Below are 22,285 nucleotides of genomic sequence, written 5' to 3' on the forward strand. Positions count from 1 at the left end.
TACAACATTGAAAGTTATCCTATTCTTACTCAATTTTTAGTATATTCTTATAACATGTCATATCCAGTTCCTTTATTTAATCGCATATTTATATTTATATTTATACAAGTCAATCAAATGCCACCATAGAGATTGTATCATTCTTATATTTTTGCAGATATTTCTTATACATGTCCCACTTTTGTATGAATGATTGTTTTGTATTTCCCCTTAACCTGTCTGTTAATTGAGCCAGTTCAGCAAATTCTAAGAGTTTATCTTGCCATTCCCTTACTGTAGGTATCTTTTTTCCTTTCCAATTTGCCGCATACGGCATATAAGAACATTTCTCTTCTATTTTTTGGAATGTTCTTACCTAATATTCTGAGAAGGAACACTTAATTCCTTAACTTTTCGGCAGGCCCACCACATGTGGTACATGTCTCCCTTTACTTCTCCACATTTCCGACATTTATCAGATTTTTTAAAAATCTGACATTTTAGCCACAGATTTCATCCACACACACCTTTAGTGTGGGCAGCAGTGCAGGAAGGCAGGGCGGGGGGAGGGAGGGACAGCGCTGCAAGTGGTCAGACCCATCTGTACCTTCCTAAGCAAGCAACTTTGGGGGTGAACAATTTCCTTTAAAAAGCTCTTCCCCAGGGGCCGGCAGGGGTTTCTGCGCTGCTGAGTGTGGACACCGTGGATTCATAGTGTTAGGGTCTCAAGAACCCTTAAGATCCAGTTCCACCAACTCCCAAGTAACTGAGCCCCTAGGGCAGGCTTGTCCAAAGTCTGTTTCAGGGGCCTAATCCGGCCCCTGTGGCAGTTTATTTCCTGTGGTAAAAGTCTAAATAAAGTTCCACTTTTCAACTTCTACTCTAAAAAAAGGTCCACAACTTTGGTTGGCCCTTTGACAGGCCCTCACGGCCCTTCCCTTCATCAAATCTGGCCCTCTTTGGACACCACTGCCCTAGAGGAACCTTCTATGCTGAGGTGAGGCATCTCTGGCCCTCCAGATGTGGTTGGACACAAAGTACCATCATCCCAAGGAAAGATGGCATATGGCCAGGGATGAGGGGAGCCTTATCTGGTGGGACACACTTTCTCCATCTTCCTCCTCCCCTGAAAACCCTGAATATCTGTATTTCATTTCCTCCTTCTTCCCTGATCTCCAAGATCTTCCTAATATAATCCAACTGCACACATTCCCAAATCATCCTGCACCACTGACTCCCCGAGGCTGCTGCATTGTGTCGAGGACACTGGCAATGGGACAGCACCTTCCACTGGATGAGAGGATAGAGTAGGCATTGGCAACCTCCGGCCCACGGGCTGGATGCGGCCCACGGAGGCCGTTTATCCGGCCCACGAGCCACATTGAAATTGCAATAGTAGTAATAATAATAATAATGCAGGCTTTTAAGGGGCAAACACGGGACCCCACCCATTTCCATAGCAGTCTTCCCAATCTCTTAAATCCCACAGATGTGAGATCTGATATAGTGGGAATATATAGCCGGCATTTGAGTGGCAGTGGAAAAAGAATGAGTTGGACAATAATATTAAGGATACATAGTGTTGTAAGAATGTAGTAGATAAATAGCGGAATATATAACAACGGGAATACATTCATGTTTAAAATATAATTTATGCATTAGGGATTAACAGGAAGTCAAAACTGTGGTTATATATGATTCTGAAATGAGGGGGAATCCCCCCCCTTTTTAATGTTTGCTCACTTAGCTTGGGGTTATATGTATTTTCCTTTTTGTTCTCATGCCAAACTATAAAAGATAACAACTTAGGTGGAGTGGTATAAAAATAATTATTATTCTATTAAAAGGTATAGTCTTATAGGATATGTGATAGAGAACAGCATAGTGAAAAACAATACAGTGGTACCTCGGTTTAAGTACACAATTGGTTCCAGAAGTCTGTACTTAAGCTGAAGCGAACTTTAGAATCCTAGAGTTGGAAGAGACCACAAGGGTCATCCAGTCCAACCCCTTGCCAAGCAGGAAACACCATCAAAGCATTCCTGACAGATGGCTGTCAAATCTTCGCTTGGAGGGCAGCTTTGGTTCGAAGGCAATAGCTTTCCCCCCGTCTGCAACAAAGAGATATTCCACCCCCCTCCTCTCTTGGGCTGGCGACCTCCAGATCTAGGGCTCTCCCCCTTCCTTTCCCCGTCTCCCCACTACCCCTTTGAAGTGCCATAGCATAAGAGAATCTGAGAACTGGAAGGGCCTGAAGAGTCATAGGATCATAGAGTTGGAAGAGACCACAAGGGCCATCCAGTCCAACCCCCTGCCGAGCAGGCAACGCCATCAAAGCATTCTTGACATATGCCTGTCAAGCCTCTGCTTAAAGACCTCCAAAGAAGGAGACTCCACCACACTCTTTGGCAGCAAATTCCACTGCCGAACAGCTCTTACTGTCAGGAAGTTCTTCCTAATGTTGAGGTGGAATCTTCTTTCTTGTAGTTTGAATGCACTGCTCCGTGTCCGCTTCTCTGGAGCAGCAGAAAACAATCTTTCTCCCTCCTCTATATGACATCCTTTTATATTTGTGAACATGGCTATCATATCACCCCTTAACCTTCTCTTCTCCAGGCTAAACATACCCAGCTCCCTAAGCCGTTCCTCATAAGGCATCGTTTCCAGGCCTTTGACCATTTTGGTTGCCCTCTTCTGGACATGTTCCAGCCTGTCTGTATCCTTCTTGAACTGTGGTGCCCAGAACTGGACACAGTACTCCAGGTGAGGACTGACCAGAGCAGAATACAGTGGTACTATTACTTCCCTTGATCTAGATGCTATACTCCTATACTTTCCCATTTAAAGTAATGGAAAGTGGATTAATCTGTTCCAGACGGGTCCGCGGAGTACTTAAACTGAAAGTACTCAAAAAGAAGCATCCTTAAACCGAGGTATGACTGTACTCAGTGGCGGAGCTTCATGCTATGGCACCAGGGGCGGCGTCTGGCGCCTATTCTGGCGCCTATTCTGGAGGCGGGGCGGGCAGCCGCCCTTCACCCCCGCTTGCTCTGCCACTGACTGTACAATGTTATAACAAATGATTAACTGTTTAATGTATTTTTTTGTTTTATTGTGATTATTAGTTTGTTTTTTGGTACAAAGAAAGTCTAATAAAAATGTATCTTAAAAAAGAAGATATACTGTGGTGGGAATATTGGTGGAATGGAGAGAAGGAGTTGGGCACAGGTATCTCTGGATAGGAACTTTAGATGCTTCTCCAGAGAAACACAGGCATGTGGGTGAGACTGTAGTTGCCAAGACAGAAGCCTCAAAGGGCGGAAATCATAAAGGGGGCTTCCTCCCTTTCCTCTTTCCCCCCATGGTTAGACTCCCTATAACAGCCCCCAGCGCCCCATGCAGGAGCTGACCTGGGACTTATGGCAGGGCAAGGACTGAGCTTCAAGGGAGGAGAGGGCGGGTGGATCAGGCCTCCTGTTCAGGGATCTCTCCCTGGTCGACTCAAAGTCATGGCAGATTCCTGGGCAGGAGGGAGAAGTCAAGGCAAGCAGCCCCCAAGTCTCTCTCTCTTTCTCCAAGATGGCTTCCATTCCTCCCCCAGGGATGCTTTCCCCCCTCCCTCCCTCAGCCCCCCCAACTTCCTCTGCCCTCCACCCTCCCATTCTCCCCTTCGCCAGAGGTTTCCCTGGCCGGCTCCCCCTTCGCCCTGCCCACCAAATCTCCCCCAATCTAGCCTACCTCTCCATCCAGAGGGGCCTCGCCAGATGAGCAAGGAGGGGGGAGAGGAGGGAGACAGGGTGGGGTCTCTATCCAGGCCCCCCCTCCATTAACCCTTCCATGGACTCCCTCTCTCTAGACCAGGCATGTACAAAGTGCGTTTTGAGGCCCTAATCTCTCTGCCTATTCTCTCTGAGTTCTAAAAAAGGACAACAACTTTGGTCTTCACTTCATTAAATCTGGTCCTCTTTGACAAAAGTTTGCCCCCCCCCCGCTCTAGACAAGAGGGACCCACCAAGCCTTGCCCCAGAGATGCCTGCCAGGGGGAAACCAGAACACGCCGAGGGGCGCGGAATGGAGGCCTCACTTCAAGTCCCAGCCCTGCTTGGGGATGGGGGTCCTCGCGGGGACCCCCTTGGCAGGTCGCCCATTTCTATTCCCTCAAAGGCGCCCAGGGGGGGGGCAGGGGAGCTGAGCACCTCTTGACAGCTGGGCACCTCCTTGCGCTGCAAAGGAGACCTTGCAATGCAAATCCTGCCGGTGCTCCCTCTGCAGAAAGGCTCCCCCCCGAACCCCCATTGGAAAAGGCAGGAAGGCTGGTTTCTTTTGGGGGGCTTGCAATGAGAACCCTGAGAATGGAGGGTCCCCCATCTGCAGCAGGATTCCATGGATCAGGGCCTGTGCAGATAGCGCCCAGGGAGGGAGTTGTTCTGGGGGGGGGGTCTCTGCCCCCTTTCCTCCCTCCCTTCCCCCCCAGCTCTACCTCTTTGTCCTCCCTGCTCCCCCCCCCGCTCTTCTCTTCTCTTCCCATTTCCCTTCCCGCTCTCCAAGGACGCGCCCCCTCCTTTATCCCAGCAGGGCCTCCCCTACTTGCCTTTCACCCCCCCCCCCCAAATCCTGCCCTCCCTTCCCAGCTGCTCTGTTTGCAGATTCAGGGAGAGCAAAAGCGCGTCTTTATCTGTCTCTCTCCCCCCCCCCAATATATAGATATATTTTGCACCTTTTTCCTCCTCCTCTGCAGACCTGCTCCTCTTCCGGGAATGTGGATGGAGGCCCCTCCCCCTCCCCTCTTGGCTCCCCCCTCCCAACCTCCCTGCCTCTCTAGGAAGCGGAGCTCACTGACCCTTGGGGAGGAATGAGTGACGCCCCATCCCTCCCAGAAGATACAAATTCTCCTCCTTCTAAACAAGCTCTGAATATCCTGTTTCTTTCCTGATAATCTCCCAGGTTCGATCCCCGGAGGCGGCAGGGAAAGAGACCCCCCCCCCCCCCGCCTCCCAAAAAGTCCTCCGGGGCACGAAGGTGACATTCCCCCTTCCTCTCTTTTCATCCTCTGCAGGTGTTACAGGAATTTTTAGAAGGATGGGGCAGGGGGGTTGTCCCTCCAGCAGGCAGTGTGCTCCCCCCCTTCCTTCCTTCCTTCCTTCATTCACACACCCAATGTCTCCTCCAAGCCCCACATAAGGAAATGGCTCCCAAGGGGGGATCTTGGGACATGAGCGAGGGCAGCCCTGATCCCTAAAGCGGGAGCCCAGGTATTCAGCAACTCCTCTACCTGAGTGATAATCTCTGGCGTCCTGACACGGGTTTGGGGCTTGGAACAGTAACTTACAACAACCCTAAAGGGCAGTCCAGAGTCCTTATTACAGGAGCCTTTTAGAAATAGGGACTGGTGTTTGAACTTGGGCTTTGCTAGTACTTTGGCCACCTCATGAGAAGAGAAGACTCCCTGGAAAAGACCCTGATGTTGGGAAAGATGGAGGGCACAAGGAGAAGGGGACGACAGAGGACGAGATGGTTGGACAGTGTTCTCGAAGCTACCAACATGAGTTTGACCAAACTGCGGGAGGCAGTGCAAGACAGGAGTGCCTGGCGTGCTATGGTCCATGGGATCACGTAGAGTTGGACATGACTAAATGTCGGACATGACCAAAGAGTCGAACACGACTAAAAGTTGGACACAACCAAAGGGTGCTAATCAATGGCTCCGCTACATCCTGGTGAGAAGTGCCATAGGGTTCTGTCTTGGGCCCAGTCTTATTCAACATCTTTATCAATGACTTGGATGATGGGCTTGAGGGCATCCTGAGCACGTTTGCAGACTACACCAAATTGGGAGGGGTGGCTAATACCCCAGAGGACAGGATCACACTTCAAAATGACCTTAACAGATTAGACAACTGGGCCAAAGCAAACAAGAGGAGAAATGTAACTGGGCCAAAGCAAACAAGAAGGAGAAATGTAAAGTACTGTTGTTGTTTAGTTGTGACCCCATGGACCATAGCATGCCAGGCAAAGTACTACACTTGGGCAAAAAAAATGAAAGGCACCAATACAGGATGGGAGACACCTGGCTAGAGAGCAGTACATGTGAAAAGGATCTAGGAGTCTTGGTAGACCACAAACTTGACATGAGTCAACAGTGTGATGCAGCAGCTAAAAAAGCCAATGCAATTCTGGGCTGCATCAATAGGAGTATAGCATCTAGATCAAGGGAAGTAATAGTACCACTGTATTCTGCTCTGGTCAGGCCTCACCTGGAGTACTGTGTCCAGTTCTGGGCACCACAGTTCAAGAAGGATACTGACAAGCTGGAACGTGTCCAGAGGAGGGCAACCAAAATGGTCAAAGGCCTGGAAATGATGCCTTATGAGGAACGGCTTAGGGAGCTGGGCATGTTTAGCCTGGAGAAGAGAAGGTTAAGGGGTGATATGATAGCCATGTTCAAATATATATAAAAGGATGTCATATAGAGGAGGTTTAGGTAGGTAGCCGTGTTGGTCTGAGTCGAAGCAAAATAAAAAAATTCCTTCAGTAGCACCTTAAAGACCAACTAAGTTTACATTTTGGTATGAGCTTTCGTGTGCATGCACACTTCTTCAGATACACTAGATACACTTTTCTAGTGTATCTGAAGAAGTGTGCATGCACACGAAAGCTCATGCCAAAATATAAACTTAGTTGGTCTTTAAGGTGCTACTGAAGGAATTTTTTTATATAGAGGAGGGTGAAAGGTTGTTTTCTGCTGCTCCAGAGAAGCGGACATGGAGCAATGGATTCAAACTACAAGAAAGAAGATTCCACCTCAACATTAGGAGCTGGTTTCAGTTGCCGGCAGGGGAGGAGACGCCCCTCCCTGGAGAAGACTCGGGGGGGGGGCGGTGTATGTGAAGCTTGCACAGCTGGACAACTCTCTGCTCGGGCCTCCCCCCTCTCCCACCCTCATTTCGACAGGGCTGCTCTTGTTCGTAGCTCTATGGGCAGACGCATTCGGAAAGGAACCCGAAGCACTTCGGGAATGTCCAAGCCGAAGGGGAGGGGGAGGGGGGAGGAGCCCCTCCCTCCGAGGGGGCGCGTCCTTGGAGAGCCCCCAGGAAAGGAAATCGGAAGAGAATAGCGGACGAGGGAAGCGGAGGGCCAGAAAGGAGGACAAAGAGGTAATGCTGGAGGGCGGGGAAGGGGGAGAAAGAAAGGGGGCAGAGACCCCCCCCCTTCCTGGGCGCTATCTGCAGAGGCCCCGATCCATGCAATCCGGCTGCAGAGGAGGGGGGAAAGGTGCTAAATCTATGTATATATTGTGGGGGGCGGGAGAGAGATAAAGATGCGCTTTTCCTCCCCCTGAATCTGCAAACAGGGCAGCTGGGAAGGGAGGGCAGGATTTGGGGCGAGGGGGGGGGTGAAAGGAAAGTAGGGGAGTTCCCCCCTTCCTTCTGTGGATCAGGCGAGGGGGGGTGCGCCTCGCGCCCGTGGAGATCCCCCAGCCCTTTATATTACAGGAAAGGAAATCGGAAGAGAATAGCGGACGAGGGAAGCGGAGGGCCAGAAAGGAGGACAAAGAGGGGGCGATGGGCAGGGAGAGAAAGGGGGCAGAGACCCCCCCCCCAAGAACAACTCCCTTCCTGGGCGCTATCTGCAGAGGCCCTGATCTATGCAATCCGCCCCCCCCAAAAAAAATCAGAGATCAGCCTTCCCACCATTTCCTATGGGAAATGCAGCGGGGGGGGTTCGGGGGGGGGGCCTTTCTGCAAAGGGAGCACCGGCAGGGTTTGCATTGCAAGGTCTCATTTGCAGCGCAAGGAGACGCTCAGCTGCCAAGAGACGCTCAGCTGCCAAGAGATGCTCAGCTCCCCTGCCCCCCCCCCCGGGCGCCTTTGAGGGAATAGAAATGGGAGGCCTGCCAAGGGGGTTCCCACGAGGACCCCCATCCCCAAGCAGGGCTGGGACTTGAAGCGAGGCCTCCATTCCGCGCCCCTCTGCGTGTTCTGGCAAGAATCCCTGGGATGCCGCGATCCTGGCTCCACGCAGGTGCCGAGGCAAGGCTTGGTGGGTCCCTTTTGTCTAGAGATGGGGAGACCACTGAAGGGTTAAAGGGGGAGAGAGAGGCCTGGAAGGGGCCCTCCCTCTCCCTCCTCTCCCCCCTCCTTGCTCACCTGGCGAGGCCCCTCCGGATGGAGAGGTGGGGGCGCTTGGGAGAGATTTGGCATTAAGGCTGAGCCGGCCAGGGGGGCCTCTGGGCAAAGGGGAGACTGGGAGGGGTGAAGGGCAGAGGAAGTTGGGGGGCTGAGGGAGGAAGGAAAGCACCCCTGGGGGAGGAATCAAAGCCAGCATTGGCAGGAGGTGGGAAAAGAAAGAGAGAGAGAGACTTGGGGGCTGCCTGCCTTGACTTCTCCCTCCTGCCCAGAAATCTCCTTTGAGTAGACCAGGGAGAGATCCCTGAACAGGAGGCCTGATCCACCCACCCTCTTCTTCCTTGAAGCTCAGTCCTTGCCCTGCCAGAAGTCCCAGGTCAGCTCCTGCATGGGGCGCTGGGGGCTGTTATAGGGAGTCTAACCGTTGGGGGAAAGAGGAAAGGGAGGAAGCCCCCTTTATGATTTCCGCCCTTTGAGGCTTCTGTCTTGGCAACTACAGTCTCACCCACATGCCTGTGTTTCTCTGGAGAAGCATCTAAAGGGTTCCTACCCTTTAGAATTATGGTGCTTTTTGAATTATGGTGCTGGAGGAGACTCTTGAGAGTCCCATGGACTGCTAGAAGATCAAACCTATCCATTCTTAAGGAAATCAGCCCTGAGTGCTCCCTGGAAGGACAGATCGTGAAGCTGAGGCTCCAATACTTTGGCCACCTCATGAGAAGAGAAGAATCCTTGGAAAAGACCCTGATGTTGGGAAAGATTGAGGGCACTAGGAGAAGGGGACGACAGAGGACGAGATGGTTGGACAGTGTTCTCGAAGCTACGAACATGAGTTTGACCAAACTGCGGGAGGCAGTGCAAGACAGGAGTGCCTGGCGTGCTATGGTCCATGGGGTCACGAAGAGTCGGACACGACTAAACGACTAAACAACAACAACAACCCAGAGATACCTGTGTCCAACTCCTTCTTAAATCTGTGGGATTTAACCGATTGGGAAGATTGTTATGGAAATGGTTGGGCTTCCTCCCACCCCCCAGCCTCTGTAATTATTACTACAATTGTTATTTTTATTTATTTATTGAATCTATTAGTAGCTTTCTCCTGCCCAGGGCAGCCCAAAGTGACTTCAACCAGTAGTAGTACTAGTAGTAGTTGTTGTTGTTGTTATGCTCCACGGTGAGACTCCTAGGTCTTCTTTGTCACATTTCCTGTATTTGGGGGGGGGGCAGAGAGAAGGCTGTTCTCAGGGCCTGCTCCACCGTGAGGGAGACTGAGGCTGCCCCCTCAGGCAGCAGATGCAGAGAGGGGCAAGGAGGGGACTGAGCTGAGTGCCATTTGGCCTGCCCTGATTTCACCCTCTATCCTCTCATCCAGGGGAAGGTGCTGTCCCATTGCCAGTGTCCTCGACACAATGCAGCAGCCTCAGGAAGTCAATGGTGCAGGATGATTTGGGAATGTGTGCAGTTGGACTATATTAGGAAGATGTTGGAGATCATGGAAGGAGGAGGAAATGAAATACAGATATTCAGCATTTTCAGAAGAGGGGGAAGATGGCGAAAGTGTGTCCCACCAGATAAGACTCCCATCATCCCTGGCCATGGGCCATCCTTACTTTGGCAGGTGGTATTTTGTGTCCAACCACATCTGGAGGGTCAGAAATGCCTCACCTCAGCATAGAAGGTTCCTCTAGGGAAGCATTTCTCAACCTTGGATCCTCGCATGCACATGGAAGCTCAAACCAATGACAAACTTACTTGGTCTCTAAGGAGCTACTGGAAGGAATTTTTCTATTTTATTTTTATCTAGACCCTAAAACTACAAATCCAATGTGCCCACACTCGGCAGGGGTGGGGGATTATTGTTCAGAGGATAAAGAATTTCATGGTGAACTTAGGACCCTGATGAATAGTGGGCAGGTTCATGGACATAGAGCAGCTCCCTTTCCTGTGAGAAACCTCATTATTTAAAAAATAAATTCCACAGTTCAACCGTATTCTAAGATAATGCTGCTCCTTAACGTTGATTAAGGGTTAGGAAAGCTTGTTGTAGCATTACCATTATTTAGCATTATTTCATCTGCCTTTCCTAAAAATTTAGAACATATGGAGGACAGGTCATGAGATAATGTACGAGATTTTAAAATACAAGAAGGTGCTAATTGATGTTTGTAATATACCTTTGTTCTCTTCCTAGAAATCAAATAGGGTCCGTCCCCACCCCCCACCCCCGTCGAAAGAAGACAATGGAGAAGGCAGTCAAAATTATGGTGGGCCATGTCCAATAGGAATAATGAAGAAATCATTTAAATACATGGAGTGTGAAAAGAGAAAGGAGAAACAATTTGAAAGTATGGAGTGTGGGAAGAGCTTCAATGGCAGTGGAACACTAAGAAAACATCAACAGACTCACATAGGAGAGAAACCATTTAAATGCATGGAGTGTGGAAAGAGCTTCAGTCAGAGTGGAAAACTTACAATTCATCATCGAACTCACACTGGGGAGAAACCATTTAAATGCATAGAGTGTGGAAAGAGCTTCAGTCAGAGTGGAAACCTTAGAATTCATCAACTGAGTCACACAGGAGAGAAACCATTTAAATGCATGGAGTGCGGAAAGAGCTTCTGTCAGAGTGGAGACCTTAAAATTCATCAACGGACTCACACAGGGGAGAAACCATTTAAATGCATGGAGTGTGGAAAGAGCTTCAGTCAGAATGGACACCTTAGAATTCATCAACGGACTCACACAGGGGAGAAACCATTTAAGTGCACGGAGTGTGGAAAGAGCTTCAGTCACAGTGGAACATTAAGAATTCATCAACGACGTCACACGGGGGAGAAACCATTTAAATGCATGGAGTGTGGAAAGAGCTTCAGTCACAGTGGAACATTAAGAATTCATCAACGAAGTCACACGGGGGAGAAACCATTTCAATGCATGGAGTGTGGAAAAAGCTTCACTGAGAGTGGAAAACTTAGAAATCATCAACGGGAACACACTGGGGATAAACCATTTAAATGCATGGAGTGTGGAAAGAGCTTCAGTCAGAGTGGAGACCTTAGAATTCATCAATGGACTCACACAGGAGAGAAACCATTTAAATGCACGGAGTGTGGAAAGAGCTTCAGTCAGAGTGGAGACCTTAAAATTCATCAACGGACTCACACAGGAGAGAAACCATTTAAATGCATAGAGTGCGGAAAGAGCTTCAGTCAGAATGGACACCTTAGAATTCATCAACGGACTCACACAGGGGAGAAACCATTTAAATGCATGGAGTGTGGAAAGAGCTTCAGTCACAGTGGAACATTAAGAATTCATCAACGAAGTCACACGGGGGAGAAACCATTTCAATGCATGGAGTGTGGAAAGAGCTTCACTGAGAGTGGAAAACTTAGAAATCATCAACGGGAACACACTGGGGATAAACCATTTAAATGCATGGAGTGTGGAAAGAGCTTCAGTCAGAGTGGAGACCTTATAATTCATCAACGGACTCACACAGGAGAGAAACCATTTAAATGCATGGAGTGTGGAAAGAGCTTCAGTCACAGTGGAACATTAAGAATTCATCAACGAAGTCACACGGGGGAGAAACCATTTCAATGCATGGAGTGTGGAAAGAGCTTCACTGAGAGTAGAAAACTTAGAAATCATCAACGGGAACACACTGGGGATAAACCATTTAAATGCATGGAGTGTGGAAAGAGCTTCAGTCAGAGTGGAGACCTTAGAATTCATCAACGGACTCACACAGGAGAGAAACCATTTAAATGCATGGAGTGTGGAAAGGGCTTCAGTCAGAGTGGAGACCTTAGAATTCATCAACGGACTCACACAGGAGAGAAACCATTTAAATGCATGGAGTGTGGAAAGAGCTTCAGTCACAGTGGAACATTAAGAATTCATCAACGAAGTCACACGGGGGAGAAACCATTTAAATGCATGGAGTGTGGAAAGAGCTTCAGTAGGAGTGGAGACCTTAGAATTCATCAACGGACTCACACAGGAGAGAAACCATTTAAATGCATGGAGTGTGGAAAGAGCTTCACTGAGAGTAGAAAACTTAGAAATCATCAACGAAGTCACACTGGGGATAAACCATTTAAATGCATGGAGTGTGGAAAGAGCTTCAGTCAGAGTGGAGACCTTAGAATTCATCAACGGACTCACACAGGAGAGAAACCATTTAAATGCATGGAGTGTGAAAAGAGCTTCAGTGGGAGTGGAGACCTTAGAAGACATCAACGGACTCACACGGGGGAGAAACCATTTCAATGTATGGCGTGTGGAAAGAGCTTCAGTCAGAGTGGAAGTCTTACAAAACATCAACAAACTCATACAGGGGAGAAACCATCAAAGTCCTAGGGAAGTGGATTGAGGTTCAGTTGTGGTGGAAGTCTTACAAACCACCTAAAGACTCTGAGGCGTAAGAGCTGTAAGAGTGGAAACTCTACAAGCCATGAATTAACTCAAAGAAGGGAAATGGTTTAAATAGAAGGATTGTGGGTTGAACCTATTTCTCTCTTTTTGTGTGTGTAATATAATCTTTATTGGTTTCCCAAACTTCATACTTCCCATATAGATTACATTACATTGTACATTTGTAGCTTCCTTATATGAGCTGACTTCCCTTCTTCTTCTGACTTCTTCATGTCGCTTTTAAATTATTTGCATAGTCTTTGTTCGTCTTGTGCACTATCGTTTGTTTACAGACTTATCTATTAATTGTAAGTAGATAACCCTTTCTATATATACAAATCTTGTCTATCTTACTATTTGTGGATACATTTAATTATTTTGATTACCTTGTAGTTCATGCTGTCATTATTACTGTTAATCCAATAAAAATATTTATATGCACATTATGAGGTTTAATTCAATTCTACTGGTTTCTCTATTTCACACAAATATTTTCTATATTGATATATATATCACAGATTTTTCCCATTCTTTTTGAAATGTTTCATCGATCGCCCTGTTGTCGCATTTTCCCCGTTAATTTAGCCAGTTCTGTGTACTCCAATACCTTCTGTTGCCAATCTTCCACCGTTGGCACTTGTTGTTTCCACATCTGAGCTAGCAATAGTCTCGCCGCAGTTGTAGCATATGGGAACAGTTTTTGATTAATCTTAGCAATATCTTCTCCAACCATTCCTAACAAGAATGCTTCCGTTTTTTTTCTGGAATGTGTATATAAGAATATTCTTTAATTAATTGTATGTAATCTCCCAGTAAGTTTTCACCTTGTTGCATAAGCACCACACGTGGAAAAAATACCTTCTTTCACCCCACATTTCCAACCATTTTTGTTTCCTGTTTTATACATCCTTATTAGTTTGGTTGGAGTGAGGTGCCATCTATACATCATTTTAAATAGAATTTCTATTAACAATGTACATGCCATGAATTTTAACCCTGTGTTCCATAATTTTGACCATTTTTCATATTCAATATTATGACCTACATCCATTGCCCATTTGGTCATAACACCTTAATTTCTTCATCTTTTGTATGGCATTTGAGTAAAAACTCATCGATTTTAGACAAAGTTTTTATATTGTTTTGTAATACTGCCATTTCTAGTATTAATTTTGTGTGTTCGAAACCTCTTGGTTTTTTTATCTTTTAAAATGATATCATTCATTTGATGGTACACCATCCAGCTTGTTAACTTGTCCTTTAATTCCTCATATGGCCTGATCTTAATTGTGTTATTTTCTTCCACCAGCATGTATCTGTAAGTTAACCATTCTCCCTTCATATTTCATTTTTTTACTGAAAAGGGTTCCTGGGGTGACAACCACCATAGTGTTTTCCTTTTAAACCAATCCTGGTATCTCGTACATACCTCATACAAAGGTCTTTTTATAATATGGTTTAGAAAGTCTCGATGTACTCTGGCCTTGTCTTACCAAAGGTATGCATGCCACCCATATCTGTTTCAAAACCCCTCCAAATCTAATATATCCGTATTTCCAATCTAAACCATTCTTTCAGCCATGTTATACATGCCGCTTCATAATATATTTTGAGATCCGGCAATGAGAAGCCACCCCTTTCCCTTTTATCCGTCAGTAGTTTGAATTTTATTCTAGGTTTCTTCCCCTGCCACACAAACCTAGAAATTGTTTTCTGGCATTCTCCAAACTGATAAGCTGGAACGTGTCCAGAAGAGGGCAACCAAAATGGTCAAAGGCCTGGAAACGATACCTTATGAGGAACGGCTTAGGGAGCTGGGTATGTTTAGCCTGGAGAAGAGAAGGTTAAGGGGTGATATGATAACCATGTTCAAATATATAAAAGGATGTCATATAGAGGAGGGAGAAAGGTTGTTTTCTGCTGCTCCAGAGAAGCGGACACGGAGCAACGGATTCAAACTACAAGAAAGAAAATTCCACCTAAACATTAGGAAGAACTTCCTGACAGTAAGAGCTGTTCGGCAGTGGAATTTGCTGCCAAGGAGTGTGGTGGAGTCTCCTTCTTTGGAGGTCTTTAAGCAGAGGCTTGACAGCCATCTGTCAGGAATGCTTTGATGGTGTTTCCTGCTTGGCAGGGGGTTGGACTGGATGGCCCTTGTGGTCTCTTCCAACTCTATGATTCTATGATTCTATGATTCTAATGTATAAAGGTAAAGGGACCTCTGACCATTAGGTCCAGTCGTGACCGACTCTGGGGTTGTGGCGCTCATCTCGCATTATTGGCCAAGGGAGCTGCCATACAGCTTCCAGGTCATGTGGCCAGGGTACCTATTTACCTACTTGCACTTTGACGTGCTTTCGAACTGCTAGATAGGCAAAAGCTGGGACCGAACAACAGGCGCTCACCCCATTGCGGGGATTCAAAACGCCAACCTTCTGATCAGCAAGCCCTAGGCTCTGCGGTTTAACCCACAGCGCCACCCGCGTCCCTAATGTTAATGTATAATTATCCTTAAATAAATTTGTATTTTTCAGGGACAGCCAGACAGCCAGATACTTTATTTTCTTTGCCACTGTTATTCCCATTTCACTCTTTAACTGATCTGATTGTTCTGCCTTCATATTTTTCACCATCATTTTTGTTTTATTTTTATTAGTAACTAGCTGTACCCAGCCTCATGTTGCTGTAGCTCATTCTGTTAAATTGAAAAGAAAGAAAAGAGATTGTGGATGTTTGTAAGATTTTTAATATCATAATACTTGTTGGTAGACAATATTTTTTGTTGTTCTATTGTCTGTGAAGATGTATAGATTTTCTGGTTTGCCAACTCTGGAGCACCCAACATCAGCTTGGGAGTTGGCCACCCCTGCTATAAGGGATCATTCCTGCTAAATCAAGGCATATATACCACCTTCATGTATCTGGTGTTACACAGATCCTGAAGCTTCTCCTTGGTAAAATGAGTTAAAACAATTTTAAAATGTGTAAAGGTTGGCACACTGCAGAGTAGCAGGTGGAATAAGGAAATGTGGTCATAAATTGATCTAATCTAAATATTGGACTACGCAATAGTGTGATCTATTAGAAAGCATAAAATGCACGAGAATCCTCCATTGGGGTGTGAGCAATAAGACACTACTATACATTAAACATAAAAGCAATTACACACAAAAATTGGGTCTCCCCCCCCCCTTTGTGGAAATCACATACTGTCAATGTGTCTGCATAATATCACAAAACATAATAATAATTATATCAGTTGCATATCTTGAGGCAATTGTGATCTTGAGACAATTCTTGCTGCTTTTACATATCTTTTCGATCCTAGGGCACAGAGTCCTGAGGTCAAAAGGAGAGAAAATGTCCTTACAATTCAACTGTTCAACAACCCCCCCCCCTTTTGTCCCCAAGTCATTTATGGGAAACAATGGCTGTGGCCCTTCTGATGCTGTTGGGCTGTAGGTTCATTATCCAGTCTTCAGAAATAATCATTTGAAGAGATAGCCTGCAGAAGGACAAGGGTGTTTGGGACTAAAAGACACAGGAGGGAGGGGGGGAACCAAAAAGGGAGAGTATCCTGTGTATTTCCATAATATTATCACATTTCCAAACAATTATTACTGTTCTTATCTGTTCTTATCTGCTCAGTTTACTTTACTTTACCTAGTCCCCCCCCCCAAAAAAAAATATTTTACAGGAAATTACAGGAAAGAATGAATTAGACATCACATCCACATGTAAAGAAAGAAAAGGGTAGAAATACAATATTTTATATGTGTGTGTGTGTGTGTGTGTGTGTAAAATATGCATGGACGATGACTTTTATCCAACACCACTTGACCGATTGCGTTGAAATTTGAACACAACATTCCATTCCAATATGTGTTTGCATAAACTTAGATTACACAGATGTCACACCTGTCACAGGTAGCAATGTGATTTTGTGTAAAAATAATAGCACCCTCCAGTGGGCGTCAAAGGAACAGACGTCATTTGTGTAGTACCACCCCACACCCCACACACCCCTCCTCCTCCTACCTCGCCACTACCCACCCCCTACTCCTACTCCTCCTACCTCACCAGGCCGGGCCCCGAAGCCACCGCTGCCAAAGCCGCCACCACCAACGCTGCCTCCAGGACCAGGCCAGGCCCTAAAGCCACCTCCGCTGATGGCACAAGAGGCAGGCCGGGCCTTGCCGCCGCTGCTGCTGCCGGCGTCTCGAGCGCCAGGCCGGGCCCTGAAGCCGCCTCCGCCGATTCCGCTGATGGCATGAGAGGCAGGCCAGGCCCCACCGCAGCCACAGCCACCACCACCACCAACGCTGCCTCCAGGGCCAGGCCAGGCCCCGAAGCCACCTCCGCTGATGGCACGAGAGGCAGGCCGGGCCTTGCCGCTGCTGCTGCCGGCGCCTCAAGAGCCAGGCTGGGCCCCAAAGCCAGCTCTGATGATGACACCACAGGCAGGCCGGGCCCTGCCGCCGCCGCCGCCACCTTCAGACCCAGACCGGGCCCACAACTTTGAAATGTCAACTTTCTCTTTCCTTTATTCTCAATTTAACGCACTGAGCCACCCGGCCATGCGTTGCTGTGGCTCAGTCATGGCCCCCGTTTCCCAGGAGATGTGGATGACGTAATGACACCCCTCTCCCTATTGCCCCCGGGGAGTGATGTCATCTCCCCCCCCCCCAAGCCACGTCAACCTCCACCCCGTACATACCGTATTTACATTTTGGGGTGGTTCTGGGCAGTTCGCCCGGCGGATCCCGATGGGTGAGGGCTGTGGTTCAGTCAGGGCCCCCGTTTCCCAGGAGAGGTGGATGACGTAACGACACCCCTCTCTCTGTTGCCCCCGGCAAATGACGTCATCTCCCCCCCACACACACCACGTTAACCTCCACCCCGACCCCTCTCCCCTTCCCCCTCACATACTGTATTTACATTTTGGGGAGGTCCTGGCAGTTCCTCCAGCGGATCCCGGTGGGTGTAGGAGGTGGGCCGCAGGCAAGTGACGTCATCTTCCCCCCATGCCACGTCACAGAGACTGTATTTTCAACCTATTTTCAACCATCAAAGCATCCTCAAGTGTTGCCTGCTTCCCCCCCTATTCATATCTACCCTACATGTCTCCTGAATTTTTTCCATATTAGTCTCATCCATTTTCCCTCATTTTTCCTCACTTCCTTGCTTCAAGTCATTCACCGCTTTTGTTACCAATGGCTCTATCTTAATAGTCGACTCTTGACACCATTTCAACATTTTCATCCATTCGGTCTCAAATATTGTCTGCTAAATTACCCCAAATTTCCGCCATCTGTTTAATCAATTTTTATTTCCACACTGAGAAAAGTCCCCTCAATTCCAAGCAAACCTTGTCCCTGGCCATGTTTTGAACTACTCAAAATACTCAGGACGAAGTGAGATTAACTTAGTTCACTCTGCATTCTCTAGTTATCAAAACAGTCAGTTTTACAACAGTACCCTATCAGTTTGTCAGGACCACTTCCTTTCCTAGGAAACACCACTTCCCTCCAGTTCATTACCCATTAAAGGTAAAGGGACCCCTGACCATTAGGTCCAGTCGTGACCGACTCTGGTGTTGCGGCACTCATCTCGGATTATTGGCTGAGGGAGCCAGCGTACAGCTTCCGGGTCATATGGCCAGCATGACAAAGTCGCTTCTGGTGAACCAGAGCAGCGCACAGAAACACCGTTTACCTTCTACTTGCACTTTGATGTGCTTTCGAACTGCTAGGTGGGCAGGAGCTGGGACCAAGCAACGGGAGCTCACCCCATTGTGGGGATTCGAACCGCTGACCTTCTGATCGGCACGCCTTAGGCTCTGTGGTTTAACCCATTACCCATTACACGTATGCAATTTTGAAATAAAATCAAAATTTCCAATTAATTTTCAAAATACACAAATATTTGCATTAAAAAGTGCACACAAATACACCAAAACAACAAACAAACCCCGAACAAAAACAGAATGTCCAGAAAGTATAAGTAATGGCTTCTTTCCCCAGGGAAGAGTAGATCGTTCTCACTCATCCAATTATCTTGAAATGTCTATGAGGAGTTACAAACAATTGAAGATCCTTATAGTTTCTCTTTTTAGCAAAATATAGACATACGATTCTATGATATGCAGTCCTTTCGATGTTTCAGCCTCTCTGACCTGTTCCAAAATTTAAGGTTTCAGTTTATCTCTCCAAGCATTTTTATAAGACACTCAGCTTCCACCTTTAAGAAGGTGGCATGGGGGCTCTCTGATGCTGCCAGATTCTGCCGAGGTCCTGGAACCACCTTCCCAGCGATCTTTGTATAAATAGGTTCTCCTTTCAAAAAGACACAGGCATATCCAGTCCTTATCAATATTTCAGCTTCTCTAGCCCGTTCCAAACTTCCAATTTTCAATTTATTTGTAAGAATACTTTGAAAACAAACTCAATCTTCTTTAAACCACTCCAGCCATGGTGTATTCACAATCCACTGTTATAAATCCAGTTGAAGGTAAGAGAGAATGGGTTTCAGTTCATTTTTCGTCTCAGTGTCACATCAACACGCAAATAGAGTGGTACCTTGACTTACGAAGGCGATCCGTTCCGCGGCGCTCTTCGTAAGTCGAATCCTTCGGTTGTCGAATCGTCCGTTTTGCGCATGCACGAAGCGCGATTTTGCGCTTCTGCGAATGCGCCGACCGTGCGTGCCGCTTCTGCACAGGCGCAGAACGCGCGCGCGGCGAAAAGGCTTCCGGGTTTGCCGACTTCGTAAATCGAAACCTTCGGAAGTCGAGGCATTCGGATGTCGAGGTACCACTGTATACACTTGATGCCTGCCTTGAGCCCCCCCCACCCCACCCCATTGCTGGAGACATAGGGCTCCAAGTACAAATTCAGAGACAGTGCCACGAGTTCAGCCAGGATTTTGTCACCCCCCCCCCTCATAATGGCATCCGGGGTGGACCGCACCCACCTTGCGATACCCCAAGGCAGCCCCTCCACACATTCCCCCGCCAGCCGCCATGATGGAGATGACTCTCTAAAAGGCCATGCCTCTCAGTCTCCCCGCTGCCAATGTCCCCCCACGTTGCTTCCATTCCTCCCTCGGCCCCCCAACTTCCTCCTCCATCCTGGGTCTCTCCCAAGCGCAGATGAGCAGGGAGGGGGTCTCTATCCAGGCCTCTCCCGCATCCTTTAACCCTTACTCTCCCTCACTGTAAGATACCCAAGGCGCACTCGCCAGAAACCCGGAGCTCCCCAAGGATTCCTGCTGGAGGAAATGGGGGGATCCATTGCAAGGGAGGCCAGGTTTGCCTGGGAAGCGGAAGCAGAATTGGCACTGCTCCCTGACCTGCATTTCAGGATCCTGGTGCGAGTCAGGAGGGGGTCTCCTCCTCATAGCGGGGAGCCGAATGAGGGGTACAACTGCTCTGCCCCTGAGCTGCACCCCTCCCCCCTCATTAGCAAAACTCAAGTTCAAACACCAGCCCCTATTTTAAAAAGGCACTCGTAATGACGGCACTGGGCTACCTTTTAGGGTTGTTGTCAGTTACTGTTCCAAGCCCCACAAATCCTGTCTCCCCCACGTTGTGAAATGAGTGTAAAAATGACCAGATCCGGCCCCCTCCCCTGTGTTATAGCAAAATCCTTGAGCTCACGTGGATTACCAAACCAAGACACCAGCCAGGAATTGCGGAGCAAAACAGCAGCCAGTAGGCCTGGTCTTTATTGAAAAGACTCCTGCAACAGGACTTCCACCCACCACGTGGGAGAAGCTGGAAGAAGACCAGAACAAAGGATGGCTCCCACTTTAATCAGTTTTACAAATTCAGGTAGGTAGCCGTGTTGGTCTGACGCAGTCGAAATAGATATTAAAAGTTTAAAAAATGTTCAGTAGCACCTTAGAGTGAGAAATCTCTATGTGGGACAAGAAGCTACAGTTAGAACTGGATATGGAACAACTGATTGGTTCAAAATTGGGAAAGGAGTACGACACGGTTGTATATTGTCTCCCTGCTTATTTAACTTATATGCAGAATTCATCATGCGAAAGGCTGGACTAGATGAATCCCAAGAAGGAATTAAGATTGCCGGAAGAAATATCAACAACCTCAGATATGCAGATGACACAACCTTGATGGCAGAAAGCGAGGAGGAATTAAAGAACCTTTTAATGAGGGTGAAAGAGGAGAGCGCAAAATATGGTCTGAAGCTCAACATCAAAAAAACCAAGATCATGGCCACTGGTCCCATCACCTCCTGGCAAATAGAAGGGGAAGAAATGGAGGCAGTGAGAGATTTTACTTTCTTGGGCTCCTTGATCACTGCAGATGGTGACAGCAGTCACAAATTAAAAGACGCCTGCTTCTTGGGAGAAAAGCAATGACAAACCTAGACAGCATCTTAAAAAGCAGAGACATCACCTTGCCGACAAAGGTCCGTATAGTTAAAGCTATGGACTGCAAGAAGATCAAACCTATCCATTCTTAAGGAAATCAGCCCTGAGTGCTCACTGGAAGGACAGATCCTGAAGCTGAGGCTCCAATACTTTGGCCACCTCATGAGAAGAGAAGAATCCTTGGAAAAGACCCTGATGTTGGGAAAGATTGAGGGCACTAGGAGAAGGGGACGACAGAGGACAAGATGGTTGGACAGTGTTCTCGAAGCTACGAACATGAGTTTGACCAAACTGCGGGAGGCAGTGGAAGACAGGAGTGCCTGGCGTGCTCTGGTCCATGGGGTCACGAAGTCGGACACGACTGAACGACTAAACAACAACAAAGCAGAGGCTTGACAGGCATATGTCAAGAATGCTTTGATGGTGTTTCCTGCCTGGCAGGGGGTTGGACTGGATGGCCCTTGTGGTCTCTTCCAACTCTATGATTCTATGATTCTTGTAACCCTGTTCTGCTTGTTCAGTCTTGGCTCAAACCTGCTGCACAGTCATAAACCTTGTCGTTTTGCTCCGGATGCTGGCGGGACTCTTTCCTTTACTTCTACAGTGAACTGCAGGATCCGTCCGAGGAGCTGGGTGACGGAGCAGTCTCGCACCCAGGTTTCCCATAACACCATGGGTCAATGAGCTATGCTTCCTAGAGTTGTGCTTTTTTCTAAGGGAGAGGCACGGATAGATGGGAAGGGTCTCCACCCTGCCTCATTTTCGGAAGAGAAGAGGCCTGGGGAGGAGGGGGAGGGGGAGGAGGAGGAGGAGGAGGGCCACTTAATTGGGAGGTTTGGGGAGGGAGAGAAGAGTGTGCTTCTCTTCCCCTTGCATCTACAAACAGGGCAGATGGGGGGAGGGGGTTGGGGAGGGAGAGGAAGGGAGAGAAGGGCTCCCCTCCCCCGTTCCTTCTTTGGATCAGAAGAGTGGGAGAAGGATGGGGGACGAGCCCCCCAAGTAAAGATCTTCTGGGAAAAGATTTATAATGAAATGAAAAAAAGGTGTTGAAAAACACATTTATTAAGAAACCATAAGCTTTTTTACTTGGGATAGTTAGAGCAGAAATACCTAAGAAAGATGTTACGTTTTTTCTGTATGCCACAACAGCAGCGAGAATTTTATTGGCTAGGAACTGGAAGAAGGAATTACCTACAGTGGATGTGTGGCAGTCGAAGATGATCAAATTTATGGAACTGGCTGAATTGACCGGAAGACTCCGTGACCAGAGGGAAGAGTCGGTGGAAGAAGATTGGAAGAAATTTAAAATTTATTTGAAAAATAATTGCAATATTGAGAATGTTTAAGATTTGGAAGCACA

General features: G+C 47.5%; 1 protein-coding gene and 1 pseudogene across 1 annotated transcript; one reads left to right on the forward strand and one right to left on the reverse strand.

Annotated features, from left to right (window-relative positions):
* Nucleotides 1-4,748, reverse strand: part of LOC132591664 (oocyte zinc finger protein XlCOF6-like) — a 41,661-nt pseudogene extending 36,913 nt beyond the window's left edge.
* A 4,547-nt stretch (nucleotides 4,749-9,295) lies between these two features.
* Nucleotides 9,296-13,601, forward strand: LOC132591674 (oocyte zinc finger protein XlCOF6-like). Its single transcript, XM_060271131.1, has one exon. The coding sequence runs from the start codon at nucleotides 10,396-10,398 to the stop codon at nucleotides 12,472-12,474; it is 2,079 nt and encodes a 692-aa protein (XP_060127114.1). The 5' UTR covers nucleotides 9,296-10,395; the 3' UTR covers nucleotides 12,475-13,601.
* The last annotated feature ends 8,684 nt before the right edge of the window (nucleotides 13,602-22,285 follow it).

This window comes from Zootoca vivipara, chromosome 2 (assembly GCF_963506605.1).
Source record: "Zootoca vivipara chromosome 2, rZooViv1.1, whole genome shotgun sequence".
In the NCBI taxonomy this organism is placed as follows: Eukaryota; Metazoa; Chordata; class Lepidosauria; order Squamata; family Lacertidae; genus Zootoca; species Zootoca vivipara.